Source organism: Eretmochelys imbricata, chromosome 13 (assembly GCF_965152235.1).
Source record: "Eretmochelys imbricata isolate rEreImb1 chromosome 13, rEreImb1.hap1, whole genome shotgun sequence".
Taxonomy (NCBI): domain Eukaryota; kingdom Metazoa; phylum Chordata; order Testudines; family Cheloniidae; genus Eretmochelys; species Eretmochelys imbricata.
Window position 1 is genome coordinate 29,662,494 of NC_135584.1, and position 26,445 is coordinate 29,688,938.

At 49.6% G+C, this 26,445-nt stretch overlaps 1 protein-coding gene across 3 annotated transcripts in view; it reads right to left on the reverse strand.

Annotated features, from left to right (window-relative positions):
• Positions 1-26,445, reverse strand: part of ACSS2 (acyl-CoA synthetase short chain family member 2) — a 78,529-nt gene that overhangs the window by 11,614 nt on the left and 40,470 nt on the right. For 2 of the 3 annotated variants that reach the window (XM_077831831.1, XM_077831833.1), the window contains exons 3-12: positions 18,139-18,230; positions 17,146-17,249; positions 16,638-16,710; positions 14,834-14,909; positions 13,616-13,730; positions 11,014-11,052; positions 4,691-4,828; positions 4,132-4,302; positions 2,396-2,529; positions 864-996 (exon numbers count right to left, since the gene is read on the reverse strand). In XM_077831831.1, the coding sequence (XP_077687957.1) occupies positions 864-996; positions 2,396-2,529; positions 4,132-4,302; positions 4,691-4,828; positions 11,014-11,052; positions 13,616-13,730; positions 14,834-14,909; positions 16,638-16,710; positions 17,146-17,249; positions 18,139-18,230 (1,075 nt within the window). The remainder of the gene's footprint in view (positions 1-863; positions 997-2,395; positions 2,530-4,131; positions 4,303-4,690; positions 4,829-11,013; positions 11,053-13,615; positions 13,731-14,833; positions 14,910-16,637; positions 16,711-17,145; positions 17,250-18,138; positions 18,231-26,445) is intronic. The other variant, XM_077831832.1, reaches the window with a different exon arrangement.

Sequence of the window (26,445 nt, forward strand, 5' to 3'; positions counted from 1 at the left end):
CCGCCTCCTCCCCGAGCGCACCTTCCCCGCTTCTCCCCCTAGCTCCCAGCGTAACAAGCTGTGGCAGGGAGGGGGAGGAGCAGGAATGCGGCACACGCAGGGGAGGAGGCAGGGAAGAGGCGGGGCTGGGATTTGGGGAAAGGGTCCCATAGGGACAGAGTGGGAGCGGGGACTTTGGGGAGGGGTTGGAATGGGGGCGGGGCATGGGTGGAGTCGGGGGTAGGCGAGCACCCACCGGCGCCATGAGAAGTTGGCACCTATGCACTGCCCTGCCCTGGAATGTGCTCAGATGCTGGGCAGCAGTTCTGGGCACGGCGGGAGGCAGGACTGGTGCAGAGGCAGGATGCGTGGCAGGGAGTAATACATTGGGGCAGCTTGGCAGGAGACAAGAAACAGAGGGAGGAGTGTGGGGGCACAGTGGCGTATGGGCTGAGGAGAGGCAGGTGGGAAGCCTGGAGAGCAGTGACAGCGGCCAGCTGGACACTATAGGAATAGGAGGCCAGAGAGCCTGGTCTCCTACCCCAGCCAGCCCCTAGCGGTGCCCGTCTGAGAGGCAGGCCCCATACAGCTCTGTAATCAGAGATGCACCCGGCAGGGGAGGTAACAGGAACAAGCTCCCCACTCACCCCTAGCCTCCATGGGAGCACATCTGGCCGTGCCCCCGCACCCTGAGCTCCCGGGAAGGTTAGACCCCACTGTGCTGATACTACCCTGCAGCAAGCCTGCAGAGCAGCCTGGCACCTCGAAGGGACCGAAGCAGGGCAACGCCTGGCACCCTTAGAGGTTTCAGCACTCCCAGGGCTCCCTGCTCCCTCCCAAGGCGGGTAGGAGGGTCTGAGGAAAGCTGGCAGGGAGGAACTCACAGTCTCTGTCTGCCAGAAGGTATCCACGATGGGACACCTCTCTTCTCCAACCACCTGATAGTACCACAGCCAGGCTTCGGGATTGATGGGCTCCCCAACCGTCCCCAGCACTTTCAAGGATTTCCTGCTGTACCTGCAGTGAGAAGCGGTGGGTTTCACACATGCGCACGTGCTCTCAGCCTGGACCAGGCCACAGGGAGATTGGCTCGTAGCCCTGTCTGTGAGCTTGCCCAACCCAGACAGCCCACTTCGGCACATGGGATCTCGCGGATCATCCAGTTTGGGTTTTCAAGAAGCTCCTCTAGGACCCAGCGTGTGCAGAGAGGGGAAGTACACGAAGCAGCAGCAGAGCCAGCCCCTTGGTCTGACCTACACAGTCAGGGCAGCTCAGACAGCAAGGACCAGAGTCACAGTAAATTCTGTGAGCTCAGGGCAACTTCTGTTCCCATCACCCTTTCTCAGTCCCTCCACAGTGTCTGGAAACAGCAGGCTGGCAATGCAGGAGCTCTCTGTGCCCAGCACACTCCCCTGCAGTCCCACTCCAGGGCTGATGGGACTTTTCCTGCCACGTAGCCCGGCAATAGCCCAAAACTCGGACATCATAACAAGAGGTGGGTGTTTCAGACTCTGCCTAAGACCAACCTAGGGGCAGCGCTGAGAAGTGACATGGGATAAAGCCAGCTCGCCATAACCCACTGCCCAGGGCTCAGAAACGCAACCTGCAGATTCCTGGTGCCCACTTACAAGCACCGTAACAGGAAAGTTCCCCCATTTGTGCAGGCCAGACACAGCATAGACTCACTGACTCAGACTTTACAGCCAGACATGATCTAGTCCGACCTCCTGCACATTGCAGGCCACAGAACCTCACCCACCCACCCCTGTAACAGACCCCTAACCTCTGGCTGAGTTACTCCAGTTGCCAGATCACGGTTTAAAGACTTCAAGTTACAGAGAATCCCCCATTTACACTAGTTTAAACCTACAAGTGACCCAGGCCCCATGCTGCAGAGGAAGGTGAAAAATCACCAGGGTCTCTGCCAATCTGACCTGGAGGAAATTCCTTCCCAACCCCAAATATGGTGATCAGATAGACCCTGAGCACTTGGGCCAGACCCAGCAGCCAGACACCTGGGAAAGAATTATCTGTAGTAACTCAGAGTCCTCCCCATCTAGTGTCCCATCCCATTTGCTGCTCGCAGTCGCAGTTTGGCTACATGCCAGCACAGGCAGTCTCATCAGACCATCCCCTCTGTATACTTATCAAGCTCAGTCTTGAAGCAAGTTAGGTGTTTGCCCCCACTGCTCCCCTTGGCAGGCTGTTCCAGAATGTCACTCCTCCGATGGTTAGAAACCTTCGTCTAAAGAAAATGCTCCAGACAGCTGCTGTTGGGGATCCACAGCCCATCTGCTCAGGGACAGGCGGGCGCTCTCAGGCAACTAGTTCCAAGCCAGTCCTGTACTCCCGGGTCCTACTGCCTTGTGCCCGCAGAGCTATCGGGGTCCCTCCCCCGCTGCGGAGCTGTGCTTACTTTTTGACGGGCTCACTGCCGTACTTCATGAGCAGTCGGATGGCTGTGGGCGCAGTGTAAAACTTGGTCACCTGGTACTTGTCAATGATGCTCCACATGCGGCTGACATCTGGATAGATGGGCAGACCTTCAAACTGAGCGCGAGACAGCACGGTCAGCACAGCCGCTACCCAGCCCTTCTTGTGACGGGCCCAGGGGAGAACCTGGCACCCTGCCTTGGAGCCCAGGCAGCGAGACTGAGCACAGCGGGGGGCCAGGGGATGCTGGGAGCCCACCTCGCTCCAGGCAGACCAGGCTTTAGGCTGATGGCTGCAAGAACAGAGCAGAGCCTCTGTGCCACTGGGTGAGGCAGGGACCAGGTCTCCTCCATGCTCCGTACGGTGCTGAGCACAGCCGCGCTTGGGGGCATGAAGCAACAAGAGCAGGTCAGAGGCAGGGATCTAAGCTACCCCCCACCAGCCAGTGCTCCGACAGTTCCCATGGCTCAGCAGCTCTGCAGAGGCGAGGGCCCAGAGACCGCTGGCGTACGGCCTTAGGTGGGGATTAAGGGAGACTGGAGGAGCAGAGAAAACGCTCTCCACGCCTCCCCTGCTCCTCCCAGTCCCAACCCCTGCCCCACCTTTCCCCACTCCAGAGAGAGCTCCCCCTACACGCCCACGAGGGCTGGCAGGGCTTCCTTCCCAGCAGGCACAGCACCCTCTGCTCCACCCCCTGCTGCCTCTGGGCTCCATGGCTTATCAGCGCCAGGTAGGGACACATCTCCCAGGCAAGTGGGGGAGAAGGCCATGTGCAGACTGGCTCCAGCCAGGACTGCTGATGTGGCCCCTTTCACGACAGCCACAACACAGTGCCTCCTGGATGTGGGTCCTGCAGCTCACCCCCCCAGACAGGCTGATGTGCTGGGGGCTCAGGCTGATGGGACAGGGAAAGCCAGCCGGCCCCACCATGCCACTGAATGCAGCTAATGCAGGCTATGGGAACAAGGGCCGCAGCACACTTCCATGTTCCAGAATAACACTGGGCCCAGAGGGCGTAACACACAGCCTGCAGACCCTGCCACACTGCGCAGGATCTCACCAGAGAGGAAGAAAAAAAGTTCTTCCTCTTCCTTTTCCCCCGGAGGAGTCTGGGGACTGACAAATCCCTGCCCTGGTTTTGCTGGGAGGGCTGGGGGGCTGCCAGCCTCTCTCCCAAGCATCCTTCAGGCCCTGGAGATAAATGTGCTAGCAAAGCATCACAGCAGCAAGACAAAACCCCTCACAACAGCAGCTCTGCTTTCACACTGTCCCAACACCCTGATTCATTCGCTCTCCCATCCCCGCAGCATCCCCCAAGGCAGACAAGGCCCTGGTTTCTAAGGACAAAGAAAAACCACTTGTTTTATTACTCAAGAATCTCACAAACCAACCCCTTCCTGCCTTATCACAAAGCAGCGAGAGCAACCGGCACTGGCCTCCTCTGCTTAGCCCTCCAGCGCCACTCTGTGAGGCCTGCCTGCTGGGTGCCTTGCCCTCCTCACAGGGCATCACTCTGCTAGTGCGGCCTCCAAGGCGCTGGTTACCACACAGCGTGCACGCTGACTCCCAGGGCGCTTTTCAAATGAGGTAGAGAGAAGAGCGGGTCATGAGGGCAGGGGCTTGTGCTCATTACAGAAACAAACAGATACCAAGGGAGGCTGTTCAGCCCAGGCTGGTGTCTACCTTCCAGGAGAGGCTCCCAGCCCTCACAGAACTTACCAATACACTGGTTGCCCCATTTGCCAGAGGTCCATAAGTGAGGTAGGAGTGGCCAGTTATCCAGCCGATGTCAGCCGTGCACCAGTAAATGTCCTCAGGATGATGATCAAACACATACTTAAAGGTAGCAGCAGTAAAAATCATATATCCACCCACCGTATGCACGACGCCCTGCAACAAGAACACATGATCAGCAGGGGATGCTTCAAAAGCAAAGCCACCCCCAGCCCAGCCCTCCCAAGCTGACCAGCACCAGACTGGCAAGTACCAGGAGCAGGTCTTCAGTGCCTGACTTGGAAAAGCACAGCCCCAGCCCAAAGCTACCACCTCTCCAGCTCAGAGCTCTTGCAAAGTGCAGCAGAAAAAACAGAACCGTAAACTAAGCACTTCATAGCGTGCTCCCATAACTGAAGTATGAGCATGATTCATCTCTATCTTGCCCCAGGATATTAGAGACACGCCCCTATTACTGGTATCTCTGAGACCTATGGACTAGTTATTGTTACAGACATCATTTCTGGCCAGGGAAGCAATATGAGTTAGCTATTGTGAAAAATACCTTGGGTTTCCCAGTTGATCCACTGGTGTAAAGAATGAACAGCTCATCTTCAGCATCACACCACTCAGGCTCACACTCCTTGCTGGCATTCTTCATAAGCTCATGCCACCAAAGGTCGACATGGGAATTCCATGGAGTCTGAAGAAAAGTGAAAGACAGAGGGGATGATCTCCAAAGTCAGCTAGAGTGGGCAAGTGGAGCACACTGTAGCAGAAGGCTAATCAGCTCAGAACACAGTGCTGCATGTTCCATGCCTCTGAACACACGCCTGCTGCAAAACCAGGCTTCAGAACCACAGCCTCCATTAAAACAAGGGATGTTTCCCACCTGCAGGACTACCAAGAAAACCTTTACAAAGCGACCCGAGCGTAACAGGTGCAGTCTGCAAACAACCTGAAACTCCAGACTAACCCGCAACCCCCAAAAGAACTTGGCAGTGCAGTTAGTATCCAAATACCTAGCCAAGGGACGCTGTGCCAATGTGTATTCGTCAAGCCTCCAGGTTTTACTTTATTAGACGCTGCACAGATGCTCAACTGGTCAAAGAACCGGGGGCCGTGCTGCAGCATTTGGGTCCAGTCTGCTGTGGAGGACACAGGCCTCAAGAGGGAGACAGCAGCAACGTGGCTCAAGGCCTTTCCTGGCCATCAGTACCAAACTGGGAGAGCTAGTGGCCATTAACCTCAGCCAGCTACTGTTCACGTAACTGAATATCTCCCCTCTAAGGAACACCATCCCTTCCCAGCTATGCATGGACAAACCTGACGCGCTCTCCTACCTTACTGGAGAGGCAGCATTGCACCGCCCTGCATGGAGCTCGGACAGGGCGGGGTGCTGGCCAGTACACAGGAGAAGGGGCAGGGTTAATAGCCAGCTAGAAAGCCAAGCACAACACCCCTTTGTGCTTCCACTGCCCATCAAGCCATAGAATCTGGCCCGGCAAAGACTCGCCCACCTCCCAAGAGCCCCGCCAGGCTGTTCTCAACACAACATTCTTCAGTCTAGTTTTAAGGTGTCCCAAGTGATGGGGCTTGCAGCTCTTATGGAAACTTATGTTCCACTCACCACCATCACTTAGGTTAGCTATAGGTTTCAGAGTAACAGCCGTGTTAGTCTGTATTCGCAAAAAGAAAAGGAGGACTTGTGGCACCTTAGAGACTAACCAATTTATCTGAGCATGAGCTTTCGTGAGCTACAGCTCACTTCACCGGATGCATACTGTGGAAAGTGTAGAAGATCTTTTTATATACACACAAAGCATGAAAAAATACCTCCTCCCACCCCACTGTTTTTTCATGCTTTGTGTGTATATAAAAAGATCTTCTACACTTTCCACAGTATGCATCCGGTGAAGTGAGCTGTAGCTCACAAAAGCTTATGCTCAAATAAATTGGTTAGTCTCTAAGGTGCCACAAGTCCTCCTTTTCTTTTTAGTTTAGCTATACACAGTTTATCTTTCCACCATTCCTGAGGAGTCAATCCCTCCAGCTCCTCCATCGCGTCTGTGGCTGGGCTCTGAGCCCCCTCCAGTTTGTCAGTACAGGTCTGGGAACATGCTGCTCACAAATGAAAGCAGTATTCCAGGGACAGCTGCCACATGCACAACTTATCTCCCTCTGCTGGGACATGGGGCCTCCGAGCTGCACCAGGGTCTCCCTCAGCAGCCATTTCACCTTGCACACTCGGCTGTGGTCTCCTGACTACAGCTGGGAGGGAGGGAGGGAAACCCTTGGCCCATCCTGCAAAGGGTTTCCCATTCTGCCTTGGGATGAAAGCAAAACTGTAGCTGTGAGATTGCCCCCTAGTGCCCTCAGTGCAGCCCTGCACAAGTTTCCTTTCTTCGATCCCCAAATAAACTCCACGCAGGGCTCTCCGGTCCAATCACAACAGCCCTCCTTAGGATTTGATTTACTAACAAAGTTCAAAACAAAACACAAGCGTTTTCTCTCCAGTCAGGTACAGCTCAAACTCCCCGGCTCTGCTCGGAGTACTTCCTGCCCTAGCAGGCTACTCTCAGCTGTTCCCAGCAGCAGCAATTCCCCAGAGGCAGGGATAGAACTTCTTCAAGGGACAGCAGAGAAGAAGGCTGGGCTGTTGTCTGATGGGAGGAGGAAGTGGATTCAGCATTGTAGGAACATAGGGTTTTGTAGCAATTCCTACAATGGAGTTAAGGTCTAACTTGCCTGAAGCAAGAGGGATTATATCCATTATGGTTTGGTCTTGTCTAACGTAACTGAGGAGACCCTCATTACCCACCGTATAGGAATCCTTTGTTAGAGAGACCAGGTGGGCAAGGTAGTATCTTTTATTGGACCAATACCAGATATTCCCTTATCCAGCTTGTGTCTCTAATATCCTGGGACTGACACAGCTACAACTATACTGCATAATCCTTTATTGGGATTCAGCTATGTCTGTGTCTTCCATGGTAGCCTGTGGCAGAGACTTCCACACATAATTATGAACGAAGTAAGACTATTCCTTTTTTTCCAGTGCTAAACTTGTTGCCTATAAAATTCCTTGAATGAGTCCTTGTTCCTCTATTATGAGAATGGGAGATCCTGTTGCCCAATCTCCCTTCTCTGTGTTGTCTCTATCACATCCCTTCTTACACATTTCCTCTCTAAACAGTCCTAATCTTTCACACTCTCTTTATATGGCAGTATATTACTAAATTTTCCTCGCCCATCTCTGCATCCCTCTCCCCCACATCCCTTCTGCTATATCCTTTTTGAGACAGGCTGATCAGAAGCAAAAATAGCATTCTGGGTGAAGGCAGATCAATTTAAATGAGATACAATGTTCTTTCCAAGACCTATGATTTTGCTCCCCTTTGAGCAGATAATTTCACTGAGCTGTACACAGAAATGCTTCTGTCTTTCTCTTGAATGATTAGTTAGCTTGGAATCCATCAATGTGTTGGAGAAACTCAAATTATTTTAACCCACAGTATCTTGTACTCATCCTCAGTGGCATTAATATGTTATCACGTACTCTGCCCACACTCCTGGCTTTGTTATCAGAGGTCCCTTGGAAGTTCTTCACACACAGTTATTTACATTAGTGAAGACTACAATCTGAAAGTTTTGCCATTTTACTTTCCCTTGTAGAACGGAACTTCATGGCAACCCACTATGAACTTCTATCAATATTGAAAACACCACATTTATTCCTACTCTGTTTCCTGTGTCAGCCAGTTTCTGATACATGACAGTGCTTTGCCTCTCAGCCCATGACTATTTGGTTTCCTTAATAGCCCTCTTGTGGAAGACTTATCAAAGGCATTTTGAAAGCCCAAATAAGTATCAGTGGGTTCTCCTTTACCTACCATTTTGCTGACATGTTCAGAGTTCTGTTCTGGGGGCTGAGACAACAAAGGAGGCATATGATAGAAGTCCGTCGAATCACAAATCAGATGGAGAAAGTGAATAAAGAAATTTTATTTACCCCCTTCACATAACACAAGAACCAGGGGTCACCTGATTAAATTAATAGGCATCAGGTTTAAAAACAAAACAAACTAAAGGAAGTATTTCTTCACACAAGACACAGTCAACCTGTGGAACTAGTTGCCAGGGGATGTTGTGAAGGCCAAAATTACAATTGTGGTAAAAAAAGAACTAGATAAGTTCACGGAGGATATTGGCCAAGATGGTCAGGGATGCAACCTCATGCTCTAGGTAACCTTAAGCATCTAACTGCCAGAAGCTGGGACTGGACGACAAAGAATGGATCACTTGATGATTGCCCTGTTCTCTTCGTTCCCTCTGAAGCACCTGGCCCCAGCCACTGGCAGAAGACAGGATATTGGGCTAGATGGACCATTGGTCTGACCCAGTCTGGCTGTTCTTATGTTCTAGTAGATTAGATGCATGAATTTGTTTGTCCCTATTATGTTAATCTAGGCATTGTTATAACTAACTTTAGTGATTGCTTAGACCGATTTACTCGATGCTGAAGCAATGTTCACGCGCCTGATTTCCTGAGTCACCCACAGTGCCTTTCTGAAAGCAAGGTATGTTGGCTACTCTCGAGAAGATGAGCTGATTTTAATAAGTGACTGGTATTACTGCTAGTGGGTAAGCCACATTGTGAGTTCCTTCAGAACTCCTGGATGTATCATCCAGGCCTGGTGACTTCTCGCAATTTAGTAACTAACGTACTTCAACACCTCTGACCCCTCAGTCTGACAGTGGCTCCTGTCTGTTAACCTAAGGAGTATGTCTGGAGTAGCTCTCTCCCCAGCACCCACTGCAGTGACACTCAGGTAATGATATCCGTGCAAATAGTCATTTAGCTTCTCCGAATTGCTGCTTTTACTCCCTAGTAGTTCAGCAGACCCACCAGCTCACCCCAAGCTTCCTGCTTCTGCAATATACCTAGAGAATTCCTTCTTGTTTGAGTGTATCTCTCTTTGGCTATCTGTTCCTCCAGAGCCCTCGTAGCCCTCCTAGCTTCCCTCTTACATGACATGGCTCATACTCCTTTCTATTGGCAAATCTTGACTTTATCTTGCCAGTTACCCACACTGTGCTATCTTGGCCAGTCTGCTCCCACAGGGCGACACAAGTCCTGGGTGACTCCGTTATGGCGGTTTACTTAACCATCCTGCAAAGTAGAGTAGAGAGATTTCTGAACATTTCCTCCTTTTTGACTTCAGAGCCTTTTTTAGCTACTTCCTCTATTTTTCAATACCCCTTCTCTATAGTTGATGTCACCATGCTAGTTTTCGGTAGAGTTCTTCCCCTGAGGATGTTGCATTCAATTATATTGTGCTCACTATTACTTATGGGTCAAGTAATAATTATAGTTGAGCCAACTCCTGTTTGTTCTTTGGACTAAGTTGAGAGCAGCCTCTGCTCGTATGTGCTCTAGAAATTAGCTAATATAATTCTCTTGGCTTCTGTCCCTCCGCTTGGGACAGGCCGTCTGCTCATTCCCAAGGCTATGGCAGGAATTAGTGAGATACCAGAGAACACAGGGCGACAGCGATGATCTTCAAAACAAAAAGGTGGGATTTTCATAAGGGCCTAAGGGAGGTCAGCACCAAACTCCCATTGACCTGAGCACCTAATTCCCTCAGGCTCCCTCAAGCATCCCAGCCTAAGATCTGGGCAAACCTTCTGTTAATGGAAACAGTAGGTGTGCAGTGTCCACGCCCAGAGTAGCAGCACCTTGCCAGCAGGAACAGGATATCCTGCTGCAGTTTTTCCTGGAGCCACCCTGTGCCCCTTCCTGCCCAGCCTCCATTTACCCATGTCAGCATGCTGATAGGGGACAGCCAGTATATGAGAGAAGTGGTGAACAGCAAGATAGGCCCATTCCCCTGCTATGTTAATATGGGTGGTAACACAAGGCAAACACCTTATCACCAAACTGATAAGAGACTGTATTCCAAGGAGCTGGTGCGAGGGCTGGGTGAGCTCCTGCTTGTTCAGATGAGCCTACTGCTTAACATGGTCTCACGCACCACACTGTGCCATGGACAGCTGCACTGCCTAGCCACCTCCTTTACAATGCAGAACGCTTTCTGAAGAGCCCCCTTCATCCAGACGGAGCCCTACACGCGAGCTCCTTTTTCACGGAAGTTAGGCATTAAAGCTGCAGGCTCCCTGCTGCACAAAAACCCCTTTCACTTACCCGTGTCCATGTCTGTGCGGTTAGAAAAAACATGACATTTGAAAAGGAACATCAGTAAGGGGTTTAGTGAGGATTATTAGCAGAGCTCTCCTTCCACAGAACAGCAATTGGAAAGTTAACTTCAATTAGTGCCAACTTCAGTAAAGGAGGCTAATTTTAAGAACTGTTTTTAAAGGTAAACAGATTAAATGTCATCCAAATACTGGACACAAGGTGCGTATATCTGCCGTGAGCATGTTGTGTATTGTGCTGCTCTCTCCACACCACTCCACACCATCAAAATATAACTAGGGCTTCTGCACTAGCCATTTACGAAGGGGAAAGAAACAGGCAGGGATATTACCATCAAACAAACCCTGACCCACATTACGAGAGTCTCTGATATTTGTTTCTCCATTTACGCCTCTGCACATTCATGCAACTACAGAAGATTTCTAAAACGTTAACACAACAAGGTTAGCATCCCCACCCCATCCCAGGGGAGTGGTCTGCAGACCCGGGGTAACTACGGCCAAGGGGGTCAGTGAGTCTACCACTAACATGCAACTGCTGGTAACCCGATTAGGAAGATACATGTGGCTGTGCAGACAGAGAGAGAGAGAGCTGTTAGAGACATGGAGCACTCAGAGGGAAGCAAAGGACACAGGCGCTGAGAGGAGGAAGCTGCTGCTAGATGTAAATACCTTGGGATGGAATCTCTTTGAGCTCTCAGTCTCTTTTTCCTGTTAAAAATCCACAAAGAGGGCGTGTGAGTTGAGAAGTGGAGGATCCACATTGGGCCTTTGTCCACTTCTGTGCACGCAGGGAGTTTTCCGGGCTAGCGTCAGCAGGCAACACGTTCCTATGTTCAGGGTGACGGACACTCAGCCAGGAGGGACTCTCTGAATGAATGCCTGCCCTTCGTTTCCACTTCAGTTTCACTCCCTAGAGATTCGCTTCTTCTGCTAAGCACTGTGCAGGCCACCACCTCCGAGTGTGCACCCAGCCCGTTGGGAGTAAAATCACAGACCAGTTACACAGCTATTTAACCCTCACATAGTGTGTTCAGTGCAGGAGCAGCAAGTGCAGGTGGAAGGGACAGGTATGGACCCAGGACTAAATATCAGCATTTCAGAGAGCGCTTAAATGGATTTACCAGGAGGAGGTGTTGAGTAATGAACAGCACCCCACAGCGTCCATCACCCTTTTAGGATTGACAAATAGTTACTCAGCCCTAGGTTACAGGCACACCCTGACAAGCAGGGCCCAGACAATATGTACCCAGTGTAAAGGCAGGCGCCACCACGGCGAGAGAAAGGACAGACTACAGCCTATAGATCAGGTGAACGGAAGCAGAACCCTAGGCTGCAGTCAATCTATTCCTTTAAAATGAAGTGTGCCCACTATCTTCCCTGTATTTAGAACTACCCAGCATGGCTAACAGGCCAGAGTCGCAGTGAAGACCAACATATAGCGCCAGATTGTCAGGAACAAGAGGGGGACATGCTGCCCCCTACAAAACAGTGCTACCATCACAGATCACCAGCATGCCTATCCAAACTGGAGCCTGCACATCCATGCATGCAAATACCTCATTTGCTGTGCACACATTTTTTGAAAGGTGCATATGGACCATTACCTTGAAAACATCCCCAAGGAACATTCACTAAGCCCTCCCCCTGGAGCATAAGAGATTGCTTTCCACACTTGAGCGAGCAAGCGTCAAACCTGCAATGTATTCCCACTATTTCTACAACGGTCAGTTACCATGACGACATGTCGGAATAGCAGCTCTCCCAACACTCAGTCTCCTACCCAGTCGGGTCACGCTTGGGACCGCTGGATTCTCTACCATAGATGTGACGGACAGTACAGGCACTGATCTGTGAAAGCACCTAGCAAACAGGGCAGAAGGAACAGCCTCAAGGCACTAACAGGAGCTTTTGCAATCTTGGGGAACTGGCAAGGAGGGATTCCATCTCCACAAGTGGGCTGTGGTCTCCTTCCAGCGAGGGGAGGCAGAGATGGGCAGCGTGTCTCTTGAAGTGTGCATGTGCACAGCATGACTGCACGCCCCCTCAAATAGTTGGACACCATGGTCAGAGCATCTCCCTCCTTTTTCAGTCTCCTGCACTGCTCTGGCTTCCACCCCTGCCTGAAGCGTTCTCCAGGCATCCGGCCCCAAGCTCCTTAGCCCACCTTCAGCTGTGCTGGAGAATCACAGCAAGCTCTCAGGCCCAGCAAGGCCACACTTCACAGAGCTCTCCCGCCACCACAGAGGGAACAGACAAGACTGCACTCAGGAAACATGCTAAAAACAGTCTGAAATCCCATAGGGCATAAGTGTCGGGCTGTGCAGGGCGATGCCCAGGGACCTGTCCAAAGGTGGTACCTACACTTCCCATACCTGATCCTTCCCCTAGAGAGACAAGCTATCTTCTAGAATGCAATGAAGTTGCTAATCACATAGAGAATTCCACCCTGCCAAGCTGCACTGCTTTCAGCTCCCTCTGCAAGGGGAGAGGACACTTGCCCTAGGGTCCCTAAAATAATTTTATAGGCAGCTGGTTTCTCTCAGATGGGAGAAACCTGCCTTGTATTCTGGTTGCCTCTGAGATAGCTGGACATTTACTGATAAAACAAGACCCTGTGCCTTGCCTGAAGAAGCAAATGTCACGTGCCCAGCAACTGCAGCTGTGTGACCTTTCTAGTCAGCTACTACAATACTGTGCATTTGGTTTGCCCCCAGGCCACTCAGTGAAAGCTCCCATTTACCCACAGCTCAAGCCACTGCTCAGCTGATACAGCCCCCTCTCCCCATGCTGTTGGCAGGGAGATAGAGGCGAGGCTGGGAATCGGACTCAGCTGTCAGGGTTATAGGCACTTTCTAGGAAGACTTCTCATTGTGCCTGGGAGGGGAGATGGCTATTTTCGTTCAGAAGGAAAATTCCTCTGCCAGAGAGGAACACATCTCCTTCTAGCTCCTGGGCTGCTCAGCTCATGGAAACTTGCACCAACATGGGTACCCCAGCCATTCCTTTTGGGGAGCTGCCGGGGGGTGGGGGGGGGGTTAAAGGAAACAGCAGGGTGCCAAGAGGCATTCAATCATTTTAGTGGGTGGGTGGTGGTTCTTGAGAGATCACATTGCACCATAAATCCCAAGAGGAGGGAACACGCAGCAGGGAAGAGTCTGAACACATAAAAGCCCAGAGACGTATTGCATTGGTGGTTGTACTGATCGATTTGTTGGGCTCACACCCAGAGCAATGAGGGAATCCCTCCTCCTAGCTTCCCACGGGAACCCACCTGTACATCCTGGCACAGCCTCTTCAGAGGTGGCGACTTGTTGCATATCCCATCTGACATCACTTCCTCCCTTCCCAAGTGCTTGACCACAATGCAGTTTCTCAGAGGGGAGTCTCTGCGAAGGGAAAGGGGGAGTCATTAGCTTGCTCCCGTACCGCCAGAGACCCGTTATACAGGCCGCTGTAGAGAGAACGAGGCTCTCACTGCACTGGCTGAGCACGTGGGAGCTGCACAGCTCTCTGAGGCCAACATGCTGATTGTATGCAATTAGTTCCTGCTGAAAACAATCATTCCACCAGTAACGGCATGTGTTGTTACCGAGGCCGGCTTCCTCCCACAGCTGCTGTCTCAAGGAGCTAACGGGCAGAGCAGGGAGGGCACGGAGTCATATTGGATTCACCTCGTGTGTCTCCCTCTAACTGAGCACCTGAGCTTCCAGCCTCAACATCTAACTGAAACCTAACCCAACAGCAAGGCTACTACAGCAAACGGCTCAGCATTCACCATAACTCCACTGCTGGTGAGACCTGCACCTCCATCACGTCTCCCACCACCACTCATCTCCCTTCCCCGGGTCATTGCCAGATCCCTGGACTGTATTTCCTAGCAGCTCAGGGAAGGAGCTTTCCCAGGCAACTGGAAAGGAAAAACTTCAGTCAATTGTCTGGGTTTTTGTTGTTTTTGTTTTGCTTTTTGCCAAACAAACAAACAAAAAAGAAAACAGAGGGCACCAGGTGAGATCAGCTTCCATCTATGCTACTGAGCACAGGTTACACACGAGACCAGACGGCCTGCACACCCGTAAGGTGCACAAGGTACAATATGAACATTTAGAAGAGCAGCTGAATGTAAAGAGGTGTCTTTTCAGTGGTGTATAAGTATGGGGGAAGGGATAGCTCAGTGGTTTGAGCATTGGCCTGCTAAACCCAGGGTTGTGAGCTCAATCCTTGAGGGGGCCATTTAGGGATCTGGGGCAAAAATTGGGGATTGGTCCTGCTTTGAGCAGCAGGTTGGACTAGATGACCTCCTGAGGTCCCTTCCAACCCTGATATTTTATGATATCTGGGCACACATTAGGGCTCTCTAAGTGCTGGTCACTTTATTTCCAGACCCTGTGGATTAATCACTCTCCAAATGGGTATTAGTAGGCTTAAGCCTATACCAAAAAGATGTCTCCGCTGATCAAGATCCCCTCGTCCCAGGAGAACAGGAACTTACTTGTCTTTACATTTCTGCAGGGCGTCGTCTGCGATCTGCTTCAGGTTAATCAGCTTATCACCTCTATAAAAGGCATCTACAAAACAGTAAGTGAATCATTAAACTGGCTCACTAGCCAGGACAGCCTACAAATACTTGAAGGTCATTGGTATTAAAGAGGGGAATGAATGGTTCAGGGAGGATGACTGGAAGAGACTAAACGAAATGGGGAAGAGAATATTGGTGCAGGTGTCAGGAAAGGATGCCTGACAAGATCAACTGAACTATAGAAGACTCCTCTAAGGGAAGCGGTGAAATCCCCTCCTTCGGAGAGGTTCACATTTAGGCTGACCAAAACACCTGGAAATGTTCTGTAGAGAACAATCCTACATTGGCAGAATGCAGACTGCACGATCTAATAGGCCTTTCCCATTTCTCTGGTCAATTAATAATATAACCAGTGCTACAGAGAACATGGCTGGACAAAAGGCAGGGGACGAATATGCAAATCTCACTGCACTCCAGTTCCCTCCCCACTCTGAACTCTAGGGTACAGATGTGGGGACCCGCATGAAAGACCCCCTAAGCTTATTTCTACCAGCTTAGGGTAAAACTTCCCCAAGGCACAAACTCTTTGCCCTTGGAGGGTACGCTGCCACCACCAAGTGATTTAACAAAGAATCAGGGAAAGGACCACTTGGAGTTCCTATTCCTCCAAAATATCCCCCCAAGCCCTTACACTCCTTTTCTTGGGGAAGCTTGAGAATAATATCCTAATCAATTGGTTACAAAGTGATCACAGACCCAAACCCCTGGGTCTTAGGCCAATAGAGAAATCAGTCAGGCTCTTAAAAGAAACAGAACTTTATTAGAAAGAAAAAAGGTAAAAGAAGCACCTTTGTAAAATTAGAAGGGAAGTTAATCTCACAGGGCAATCAGATTTAAAACACAGAGGATTCCCCTCTGGGCAAAACTTTAAAGTTACTAGAAGAAAACCAGGAATACACCTTCCTCTCAGCACAGAGAAAATCACAAGCCAAAACAAAAGTAAACTAACGCATTTTCTTGCTATTACTTACTAATTCTAATGGAGTTGTATTGCTTGCTTTCTTGATCTCTCTCTGGCAAGCACACAGCACAGACAGACAAAAACCTTTCCCCCCCACCCCTAGATTTGAAAGTATCTTGTCCCCTTATTGGTCCTTCTGGTCAGGTGCCAGCCAGGTAATCTGAGCTTCTTAACCCTTTACAGGTAAAAGGATATTGTGCCTCTGGCCAGGAGGGATTTTATAGTAGTGTATACAGGAAGGTTGTTACCCTTCCCTTTATATTTATGACAGACTGACATCTTGCTTTACAAATTAAGATGTGTAGCAACACATTACTGAATTTATTCTAAATGCTACTGTTTCCTGGAGGGGTGGGAGGGCACCACATAAATGACGCATCTGGGAAACTGCATCAAGGAGCATCCAATTTATTTCAAAGAGAAAAGGTGACGCAAAGTTAGTTTTTGAAAATACACTTGCTATGAAGAGTTGGCAGCAACACAAGCCACTGAGCAAAGTGCACAGGCTGCTTTTAATTCTCTGCTGTTTATCAGGAAAGGGGAAACCGTTACTAAAGCATATTTGCCAGCAGAACGTACCCCGGAACTGGCAATTCTATTCAGAAACAACTCCTTCCCCCACCCCATCTGAACAGAATTTCCCATTTGCAGGAATATATTTTCCCTGCATTAATAGTTAATCTAGTTTTACAAATAACGTATTTCCATAGCTAACGCTGTGGTTATGGACCTGCAAGGCAGAGGGGAGTATTTTACCTGCCGTAATGAGGAGAGAACAATTGGAATCGAGAATCCGTTCGCAAAGGGAGTCTGCTGAGAAACCTGCAAACTGACAAAAGAACACATTCAACTCAGTAGCAAAGGATGCTGAAATGCTGGGAATTACAGGATTCAAAAAGGCAACAGAGAGCCTACAAGCACTAATGGATACTGCCAGAGGGCCAGGAGGCGCACTGGGCTCCAGTGGGCCAGTCAAATACCTGAGGCTCCCTTTGGAGAAGGGCAAGGTGATGGCCCCCTCCAGACTCCTACCACAATACAGCTCGCAGAGCAAAGCAAAAAGCTGCTCCACTTTTAAACTCAAGTTTTTTAGGGAGGGCAAGTGGGATAGGAAATGGCACCTTAATTTTGGCCGCCATCCATCTCGTAATCACTGCCCAGCTTAACAACTCTTCGCAGCCCTCTGTCACTCCGCCACAGGAAAACTATCTATATCCCAAGCACTGGCTCTGAATTTAGCATAATTCCCAGCAGTTGCTCCTACCACAATGGAGTGAAGCGCTCCAATCCTGGCACAGGCAAGCATGGCAACAACCAGCTCAATAATCATTGGCATGTAGATAGAAACTCTGTCTCCTTTCTTTATGCCTGTGAAAAAGAAACAGAAGATATTTCCCATGCCGGCAGGGATGGAACAGCTAAGAGTTCAGTGGCATGAGGCTAGCAGAGATCTGAGCCCTGCTGCTCCTAGAGAAAGCATAGGAAACAACCACTACAGGAGATGGGAAATAGGATACAAAACCACAAGCTAGCAGAACGTTAATCAACGTCACTGCCACATGCAAAGAAGCTCTCAGTTTAAAGCTCAGCTGACAGGAGCCACTGGGTTGAATGTTTAACCCTGTATGCATTAATGTGTTTAATACGGATGCAAGGCCCCCACTGAAGACTTCCAGTGACATTAGCTTGAAGAGTAATAACTGACTAGCATTGTCATCACGATGTATAAAGCCAAAGAATCAAAAGTGCTTTCAAAGTTTTATATTGAAATGGCAACAGTATGAACGCCAGCGATTTCCAAGCCATGTATATGCAAATGCACACGTGCGTGTGCACACACTTTGCTTTTGTAATCACTTAGGTTCTTTGTAAGGCACCTGGAACGGTTACTGCAACAGGGTGCCACTCTGTGCAATGCCCCTTTAAAGAGATACCAGTGTAACCAGCTTCCAGTGCTATCATCAAAACCTCTAGTAGGCTATAACCGACACCTTGCTAGGAACTTAACTAAACACAGTAATGGATCTAATAACAAGAATCTCTAGCTCTTGTATAGTGCTTATCAGTAGCTCTCAAAGCACTTTACATAGGCCAGTATCTTTAGCCCCATTTTAAAGATATGGAAACGGGTGCACAGAATACAGGCCCGTGGCAAAGCTGGGAACCCAGGTCTCCCAGGTCCCAGTCTGGTGCCCTCGTCCCTAGGCAATGCCACCTCCCACATCAGAGCAACATAAAGGTGAGTTAAGTCAGGTACCTTGTTCCCGGAGAACATTGGCAAATTGGCAGACCTTGTGCATCAACTCGCTGTATGAGATCTTCATGGAATCCCCGGGTTCATTCCCTTCCCTGCAAAAACAGAAATCAAGATTCATTCGGAGAGGGTTACAAGGATAAGCAGTAGCTGTGTATCTTCAGTGCAGCTCTCAGCACAGCCTATAGTCTCTAATGAGCTGCCCTTCTGAGCAGAAAGGGCCAAAGCCCACCCTTCTCACCTCAAGCCAAACTCGCAATAGCAGTAGGATTTAATCCAGAGTCACAGCCAAGCTGAAACCCAGCTCCAGGACAGCATGAATGGAAGCAATCAGAATTCACTCAGCAGCACTGAATTTCCAGTCTCCAAGGGTGGGGAGGGTCACAAACAGTACAGATGGCAAGAGCCAAAGGCACCCCTGCCACATAGAAACTCATGCGGTGCATCCCATCATGAGCACACGCGTTGGAGAACAAAGCCCAGATCTGCTGCGCTGCATCTTGTACATGCTCATCCCAGTGGGGCATGCACACGTGGACTCCTGGAAATCCAGGCCAGTGTCACCACTGGTAACTCGGCCACAGCCAGGACAGCTGCAAAATGAAAGAGCGGAGTAGGACAGGGAAGGCTCCCCTCTTTCCCAGTTCCCTGCCTGCTGGGGTAATGCGGAGAAGCACCCAAAGACTTTTCAAAGGCTCGCCTACACTGCAGTGCCCTGTCTGTAGCCCCCACTGGGTCTGCACTGACTAATGTGAATGCTCCCTGCCACAGACAAGGCACACATTCAGAGGCTCAGAATGTGTCATGATGGGATGAAAGCTGAGAGCTGTCACTCAGAGAGAGAAGAAGTGCAAAATGCCGCATCCCAGAGAAGTGCTTGCTGCCATACTGGGCAGGACAGCAAGACACCAAGGGATTTGTTTTTAATTTGATAACATGCTGCAGCCACCCCAGTGAAGTGCACGGGGCGTGGCTCATGGTTAGTCAAAGGGTTAACATGGGGGATGCAAACAATACCAGCCAGCAGACTTCCCACCCCACTGACCGGAGTTAGCGCCAATGGAAAGGAATATACAACCTTGGCCCCTTCCAATGAGACAGCACTGAGCAGTTCTCTACCAGATCCTGCCAGCACACAAGCTTCAGTTATCTTTCCAGAATCGTGAGTCTCCGGCTCCTTCTCACCTGCATCCAGGATGGACCCTACATGGCTCCGGACAGCACAAGTGATGCCTCTGGGGAGAAGGCAGAACCATACCTGCATGCTGCCCCCTGCTCAGGGAAGCAGAGCCCTCCTGGAACTCTCCCCTGACGGACACTGCCCAAACAACAATGCTTGCACGGTCGTAGTGCAGCAAAGAATATTCTAACTTGGGAGCACAGACCCAGCAGTTTAAAGCATCTGAAAATCTACAGCCTACAGAGGTAGCAGCTGAGCCCTAGCTCAACCTGCTCCCTGGACACCCACATCTAGACGTGAAAGGACAGCTGTGCCTACAGAAGTGTGCGCATATGCATACATGCTGCCCAAGCACTACACCCATCTGCACACAGGTGTGCGACAGGCAACAGATCTTTCAATCAATGGCAACTGAAAATGGATTTCCATCTTGATCACAGGGGCCAGCATGGCCTCCGGCAAGAAGGAGAGAGTAAAATGAAGGGTGGGAAGTGAGCTAATCATTAGCACAGGAGGCTTGGGCCCTGTCAACTCTAGAGGCAATTTTCAGACACTTCCCACCATTGCTAAGACCAGTTCAGCTCTGCCGCTACGAGCAACGCTGGGAACCCTTGTGTAGACTCACTTTGAGCGAGCTTAGATGACAGGAGGTTTAACCGTGGCAGCAGATGGCAGCCCACTTGCATAGCGTTGTCATCATTGCCAACACAGGTAATTTGAACTAGGCAATTTGAGTGTGACCCTTGTGTAGACAGGATTTCAGGGTCAAGAGAGACTCGAGGAACTCTTCAGAGCTGGGGTAAAGCTGATGCAACTCAGCTGACTTGACGGATTGCACTGGCTTAGACCAGGTAAGAACTTGGCCCCAGAATTCCATTCTTGATTCTGCCAGGGAGTTTCTCCGTGACTAAGTTGAATCCAGCCCTCTCCTGAATGTGACTCTCTGAATGAGAACAGAGAAGGGGAGTTGCTTCTTCCACTTACACTCAAGCAACAGGGCATGACCTAGACACAGCCCTCAGAAGAGCATTAGTAGAAACACGCAGCAGATGAATCCCACAGGGGGGCAAGTTGCATGAGGAGGGAGCGTGTCCAGACCACAGGTGCAGCTGGGTGCTCTGACATATAGCACAGCATGCTCCAGTGCCAGCAGAATTCTGTCCTGGCCAGCAGGGCAGGTTTGCTTTAGCCAAGGACACAGCAAGCAGCGTGTCTGCTCCCCTGCCCCAAGCTGTCTGGGGTAAAGTGTGCTACATGCTGCCTATCAGGGAGTATGTACAACAGTCACCCCACAAGGGGATGGGAGGCTCAGCAAGCGAGTAAAGCCCTAGGATCCTCCCTCAATAGTTACTGAACTTCAGTGCTCACTGGGATTGTTCCAGGATGGCTTGGCTTCCTGCCTCAAGTGTTACTTGGTTGCATTTATTTCCTGTGCCATTAACACATTATTACATCAGCAGCCCCCTACACGCTCCCTCCCTGGCAACAAACTCCAAAGAAGCCCATTTGTTTCAGGCGAGGGTGGTGTCTGCTGGGGTCAGATGAGCCGATCACTACACCATGATGCAGCAGCCAATGAGAACAGATTACACTTCCCACCCTGCACTCTGCAGAGGGTCAGAGCAGTGTGGAGACTGCAATCCTGGCAGGCAGCTACAGAGCCAGAACTGGGAAACAGATCCAGAGATGCCAAGGCCAGGAGGGACCATTAGGATCACCTAACCTGACCTCTCCTGTACAACACAAACCAGAGACCTTCCCAACAATCATTCCTAGAGCAGATCTGTTAGAAAAACAGCCCATCTTCATTTAAAAATTGCCCACCATGGAGAATCCACAGCAACCCTTGTTCCAAGAGTTAATTACCCTCACTGTTAAAATTTTACAGCCTATTTCCAGTCTGAATTTGTCTACCTTCAACTTCCAGACACTGGGTCAGATTAGACCTTTCTCTGCTAGACTGAAGAGCCCTGTCATAAAGGGAAGGGTAAACACTTTAAAATCCCTTCTGGCCAGAGGAAAAACACTTTCACCTGTAAAGGGTTAAGAAGCTAGGATAACCTCGCTGGCACCTGACCACAATGACCTATGAGGAGACAAGAGACTTTCAAAGCTGGAGTGGGGGAGAAAGAAAGAGTCTGGGTCTGTCTGTCTGATGCTTTTGCTGGGGACAGAACAGGAATGGAGTCTTAGAACTTAATAAATAATCTAGTTAGATATGCGTTAGATTCTGTTTGTTTAAATGGCTGAGAAAATAAGCTGTGCTGAATGGAATGGCTATTCCTGTCTTTGTGTCTTTTTGTAACTTAAGGTTTTGCCTAGAGGGATTCTCTACATTTTGAATCTAATTACCCTGTAAGGTATTTACCATCCTGATTTTACAGAGGTGATTCTTTTTACTTTTTCTTCTATTAAAATTCTTCTTTTAAGAAACTCAATGCTTTTTCATTGTCCTTAAGATCCAAGGGTTTGGGTCTGTGGTCACCTATGCAAATTGGTGAGGATATTTATCAAACCTTCCCCAGGAAGGGGGGTGCAAGGTTTTGGTGAGGATTTTGGGGGGAAAGACGTTTCCAAACAGTCTCTTTCCTAATAAAATAAAACTGGTTAGACGTTTGGTGGTGGCAGCATGTCACGGAGTCCCTGGGTGATGCTCTGGAACTGCTCCCCATAAAGCCAGTCAGGACTCTGGGGAAGTCTCCTTTCTGTGAGCAGCCTGTCTTCAGGACACAAAGCTCACACAAATTCCACCTTCCTGGGTCTGAACTCAGAGCATTCAGCATCCTCTGCCCCTCCGTGCGCTTTCCACAGCGAGTCCGCTCAGGCGGGGCTCCTGGGGAAGCCAGAGGGTCCTGCACCCCAAATTCGCAGTCAGACGTGACTCTCAGCCAGCCAGTAAAACAGAGGTTTATTAGACGACAGGAACATGGTCTAACACAGAGCTTGTAGGTGCAGAGAATCGGACCCCTCAGCTGGGTCCATTTTGGGGCCAGTGAGCCAGACAACCACGTCTGCACTTCACTCCATGTCCCAGCCAGCCCCAAACTGAAAATCTCTCCAGCCCCTCCTCCTCTGGGTGTTGTTCCTTTCCCCGGGCCAGGAGGTCACCTGATTCCTTTGTTCTCCAACCCTTTAGCTCTCACCTCGCAGGGGGGAAGGGCCAGGCCATCAGTTGCCAGGAAACAGGGTGTTGGCCATTCTCTGTGTCCAGACCCCTGCATACACCTGCCCTCTAGGGCTCTGCAATGATCATACACCCTTATCCCACCACCTAGATACTTACGAACTGCATAGGGAAAACTGAGGCACCCCACACTATTCAGAGGAACCATTAAGAACAGTCCCACTTCGTCACACAGCGAAAGTCCAAGGGCAAAAGGTAAAATAGTTTGTACCTTGGGGAAGTTTTAACCTAAGCTGGTAAAAGTAAGCTTAGGAGGTTTTCATGCAGGTCCCTACATCTGTACCCTAGAGTTCAGAGTGGGGAAGGAACCTTGACAAGCCCAGTATTAAATATTTGTTCCCCATGTAGGTACTTGCAGACTGTGATCAATCACTTGTTAACCTTCTCTTCGTTAAGCTAAATACACTGAGCTCTGAATCTACCATTATAAGATATGTTTTCTAATCCTTTACGCATTCTTGTGGCTCTTTTCTAAACCCTCTCCAATTTATCAACACCTTCTTGAAATGTGGACACTAGAATGGAACACAGGATTACAGCAGCAGTCACACAAGTGCCAAATAGAGGTAAAATAACTTCTCTGCTCCTACTTGAGATTCCCCTGTTTAAGCAGCGAAGGATTGCATTAGCCCTTTTGGTCACAGCAGCGTTCAGCTATCATCCATCACAACCCCCAAATCATTTTGAGCTGCTGCTTAACAGAATAGAGCCCCCCATTGTCTAAGTATGATCTACATTCTTTGTTCCTAGATGTACACATTTAGCCATATTAAAACACATACTGTTTGCTTGAGCCCAGCTTACCAAATGATCCAAATTGCTCTATCAGTGACAAGTTTACCACTCCCCCCATCTGTGTTTCACCTGCAAACTTTATCAGTGATAATTTTATGATTACTTCCAGATCACTCATAAACATGCTAAATAGCAGAGGGCCAAAACCAATTCCTGCGGCAGCCCACTAGAAATACACCCATTCAATGATGATTCCCAATTTACAATTATATTTTGAGACCAATCACTTCATCAGCTTTTAATCCACGTTATGTGTGCCGGGTTAATTTTATATCTTTATAATTTTCTTAATCAAAATGTCACATGGTACCAAGTCAAATGCCTTGTAGAAGTCTAAGTATTTTACTTCAACACTAGTACCTTTATCAACCTGTAATCTCATTTTAAAAAAAAAAAGAAAAGAGAGATGCCTTCCAGTGTGAACTACCCTCACCTTTGCCTCCGAATACCTTGCCTCGCTGTACGTATTAGAGTCCCACTAGAACGCATCCCACACACATAGCGACTGCATGGAACGTACAAGTTCCCTTTGCTGTGGGGCCTGTATGTCGAATTGTCACTCTTAATCCCACAGAAAATTCACCCAGTCCCCCAGGAGCAGAGCAGCTACTGGCCACTGTGCACCGAGAAGCATTTTCCTAATGTGTGGATCACTCTGACTTCCCAAGACACAGCACTCGGCCTTGTAATTTTAAAGTTATTTATTTTCTTAATGAGCGCATGGTACAACAGGTGAAACACTGGGGGGTGAAGAATAAAGGCTGGGCAGGATCAAAGCCTCAGCATGCACTTCTGCTTCTTTTGGGTTTGTTTTTTTTTGAGGTGCAAAATTTAAACGTCAAGAATACCTTCCCCATAATGTTAGGGCTGTTAGTTTGGTATGGGTCCATCTCTACACAAAAGGTTGCACAAATACCAACAGCGTTTTCTTTAAAACTATAAGTCAAGAACCAATTTTCAAAATTGTTACAAAGGAGAAACAAAAGCTCCTTGAAATTCTTTACTAAATTAAATACAGCTATGAAATGCCATTTGGACCGGACACTTTTCCAAACCACAGCACAGTTTGAATCCTGGCATTTAACTGTTACTTCATAATTTTATGACACCACATGGATCACAGCATGAAGATTTAACACTTTCAAGCCCTTGAGAGAGTCATAGCTACATAACACAGGGCTTCCGATCCCATGGTTTAGGAATTCCCATGCTGCATGTGCATATGTAACCCAATGGTGTGTGTTACAGGGCCCCTCTGTGCCTGATCCACAGAGGATACGAACCATTACAGCCCCTAGCTACAGAGGCACAGTTCTTTAGCTCAAGATGTAACAGGTCAGGTCATGCTTTTAGCTCTGGAGGTCCCTGTTACAGTCTGGGTGTGTTGGCCAAGAGGGCAGTGCGCTCTCTCTCTCTCTCACACACACACACACACAGTCTGCCTACAGAGCCCCTGCAGAATTCAGTTTCAATGATTGATTGACTCTACACTACAAAGTTAGTGACTGACCAAACTAAAGATACTCATGTCCCTGGAACACACACACAAAAGACTGCCCTGGGAGACGCTCAGGCAGCTGCCACAGGGAGCACATCAGCTTTGAACTATGCTCTGAACTCAGGTTTCCAAAAAGGAAAATGATTTTGAGAGTCAAGGGCCTTCTAGTGAAGATCCCCATCTAGCAGCCCCCAGATAGCCACCCCCAGGAACCATTAGCCAGAGCACATCAGCAGGTGTCAAATAACATATTGGTGCATTAGAAGGGAGACAAAGAAGCGGGTGCCAAACTCCATAGGGCTCTTACCTCCTTCTCAGCACACTATGTTTTAGGGGAGGAGGGAGCCGGCGAGCTCTCCAGAGCATGCCTGCAATGCGCTCCCTGCAGCTAACCCAATTCAGCAAGCCGGCCGCCAGGTTCTGAGCAGCTGCAGTACAGCAGCCACTCCCGGAAGTATGCCGCAAGAGGAGTGAAGCAGAGGAGGAGTTAAAGGCTGAGGTATCAGTAAAGCAGTATGGGACCACTCTGGTGGATGAGTTGTGGCCAGCAGGGAGCAAGAGGTACACAGGAACGGCTGCCATCCCAGGGAGAGGTGGGGAAAAGCCATCCCTTAGTGAGGGATCAAAAAAGGATCTATTATAAAAAGATGATCCGTAGAAGCCTGGGAGATCTCATTATGGGGCAGGGGCTGGTTTGATTAGCTGAGGTTTTTAAATCTGCTGCAGAGTCCTAGAGCTGGAGGAGCCAAGGACCTCTGTTATTTGACTCACGCAGCATCCCAGCCCCAGAGCCCCAGGTCTGATTGGTTTAACAGAGCTCTTGAATACGGCACGCGGGCAACAAAGGCCGCAAAGCAGTTAGCATTCGACACCCATTCTCCCTCCAGCACAGGGCAAGCACAGAGCCCCTTCTCCACAGCCACCTCCACTGCAGCATTCTTCAGTCATGGAACGCTGGCTTCGTCTGCACCAACTGGCGGGGTGACAAACGTGCTGGTGAGGCGTCTGGAGGGGTCCCCGGGATGTGAGGAAAGGTGGTGTGCGAAGAAAAGCATGGGGACTACTGCCTCACCTAGCATCGGCAGCTCACACCAGGAGAGGGGAAGCCAGGAACCTGCCCCAAAATAAGTCACAGGAATAAAGGTCAACATCTCAGTGCAACTTAGGGCACGCCTTCACTGGCAAGGTTAAAGCGGTAGTCGTGGCATACCACCCACCTCCCAGCACTGGTGCACGGTCTACACTGGCACTTTACAGAGCTGAAACTTGCAGCGCTCGGGGGTGGTGGTGTTTTTTCACACCCCTGAGCGAGAAAGTTGCCGTGCTGTAAAGTGTCAGTGTAGACAAGCCCTTAGATTACTTTGTAAGCTACTGTTTGTGAAACCTGCTTGATCAATGGTTAAAGACAGCCCCAGCCCAGTGTTTATACTCCACAAGCAGCCATGGCTTTTATCAGCAGGGATCAGGTCTGAGGGAGATGTCACTGATAAGCAGGTGTAAGGAGAGAGGGGTTGCTCAGGCTGGGTGGGGGAAAGATGAGGAGTAACAAGATGAAGCTGAGCAAAGGAACAGGTTCCTGATAGGGAGATCTGCCAGGCTTTTGGGACAGTCAGTCTCCCAAGGGAGGTGCAGCAGCCTGAGGCATAGCCATGT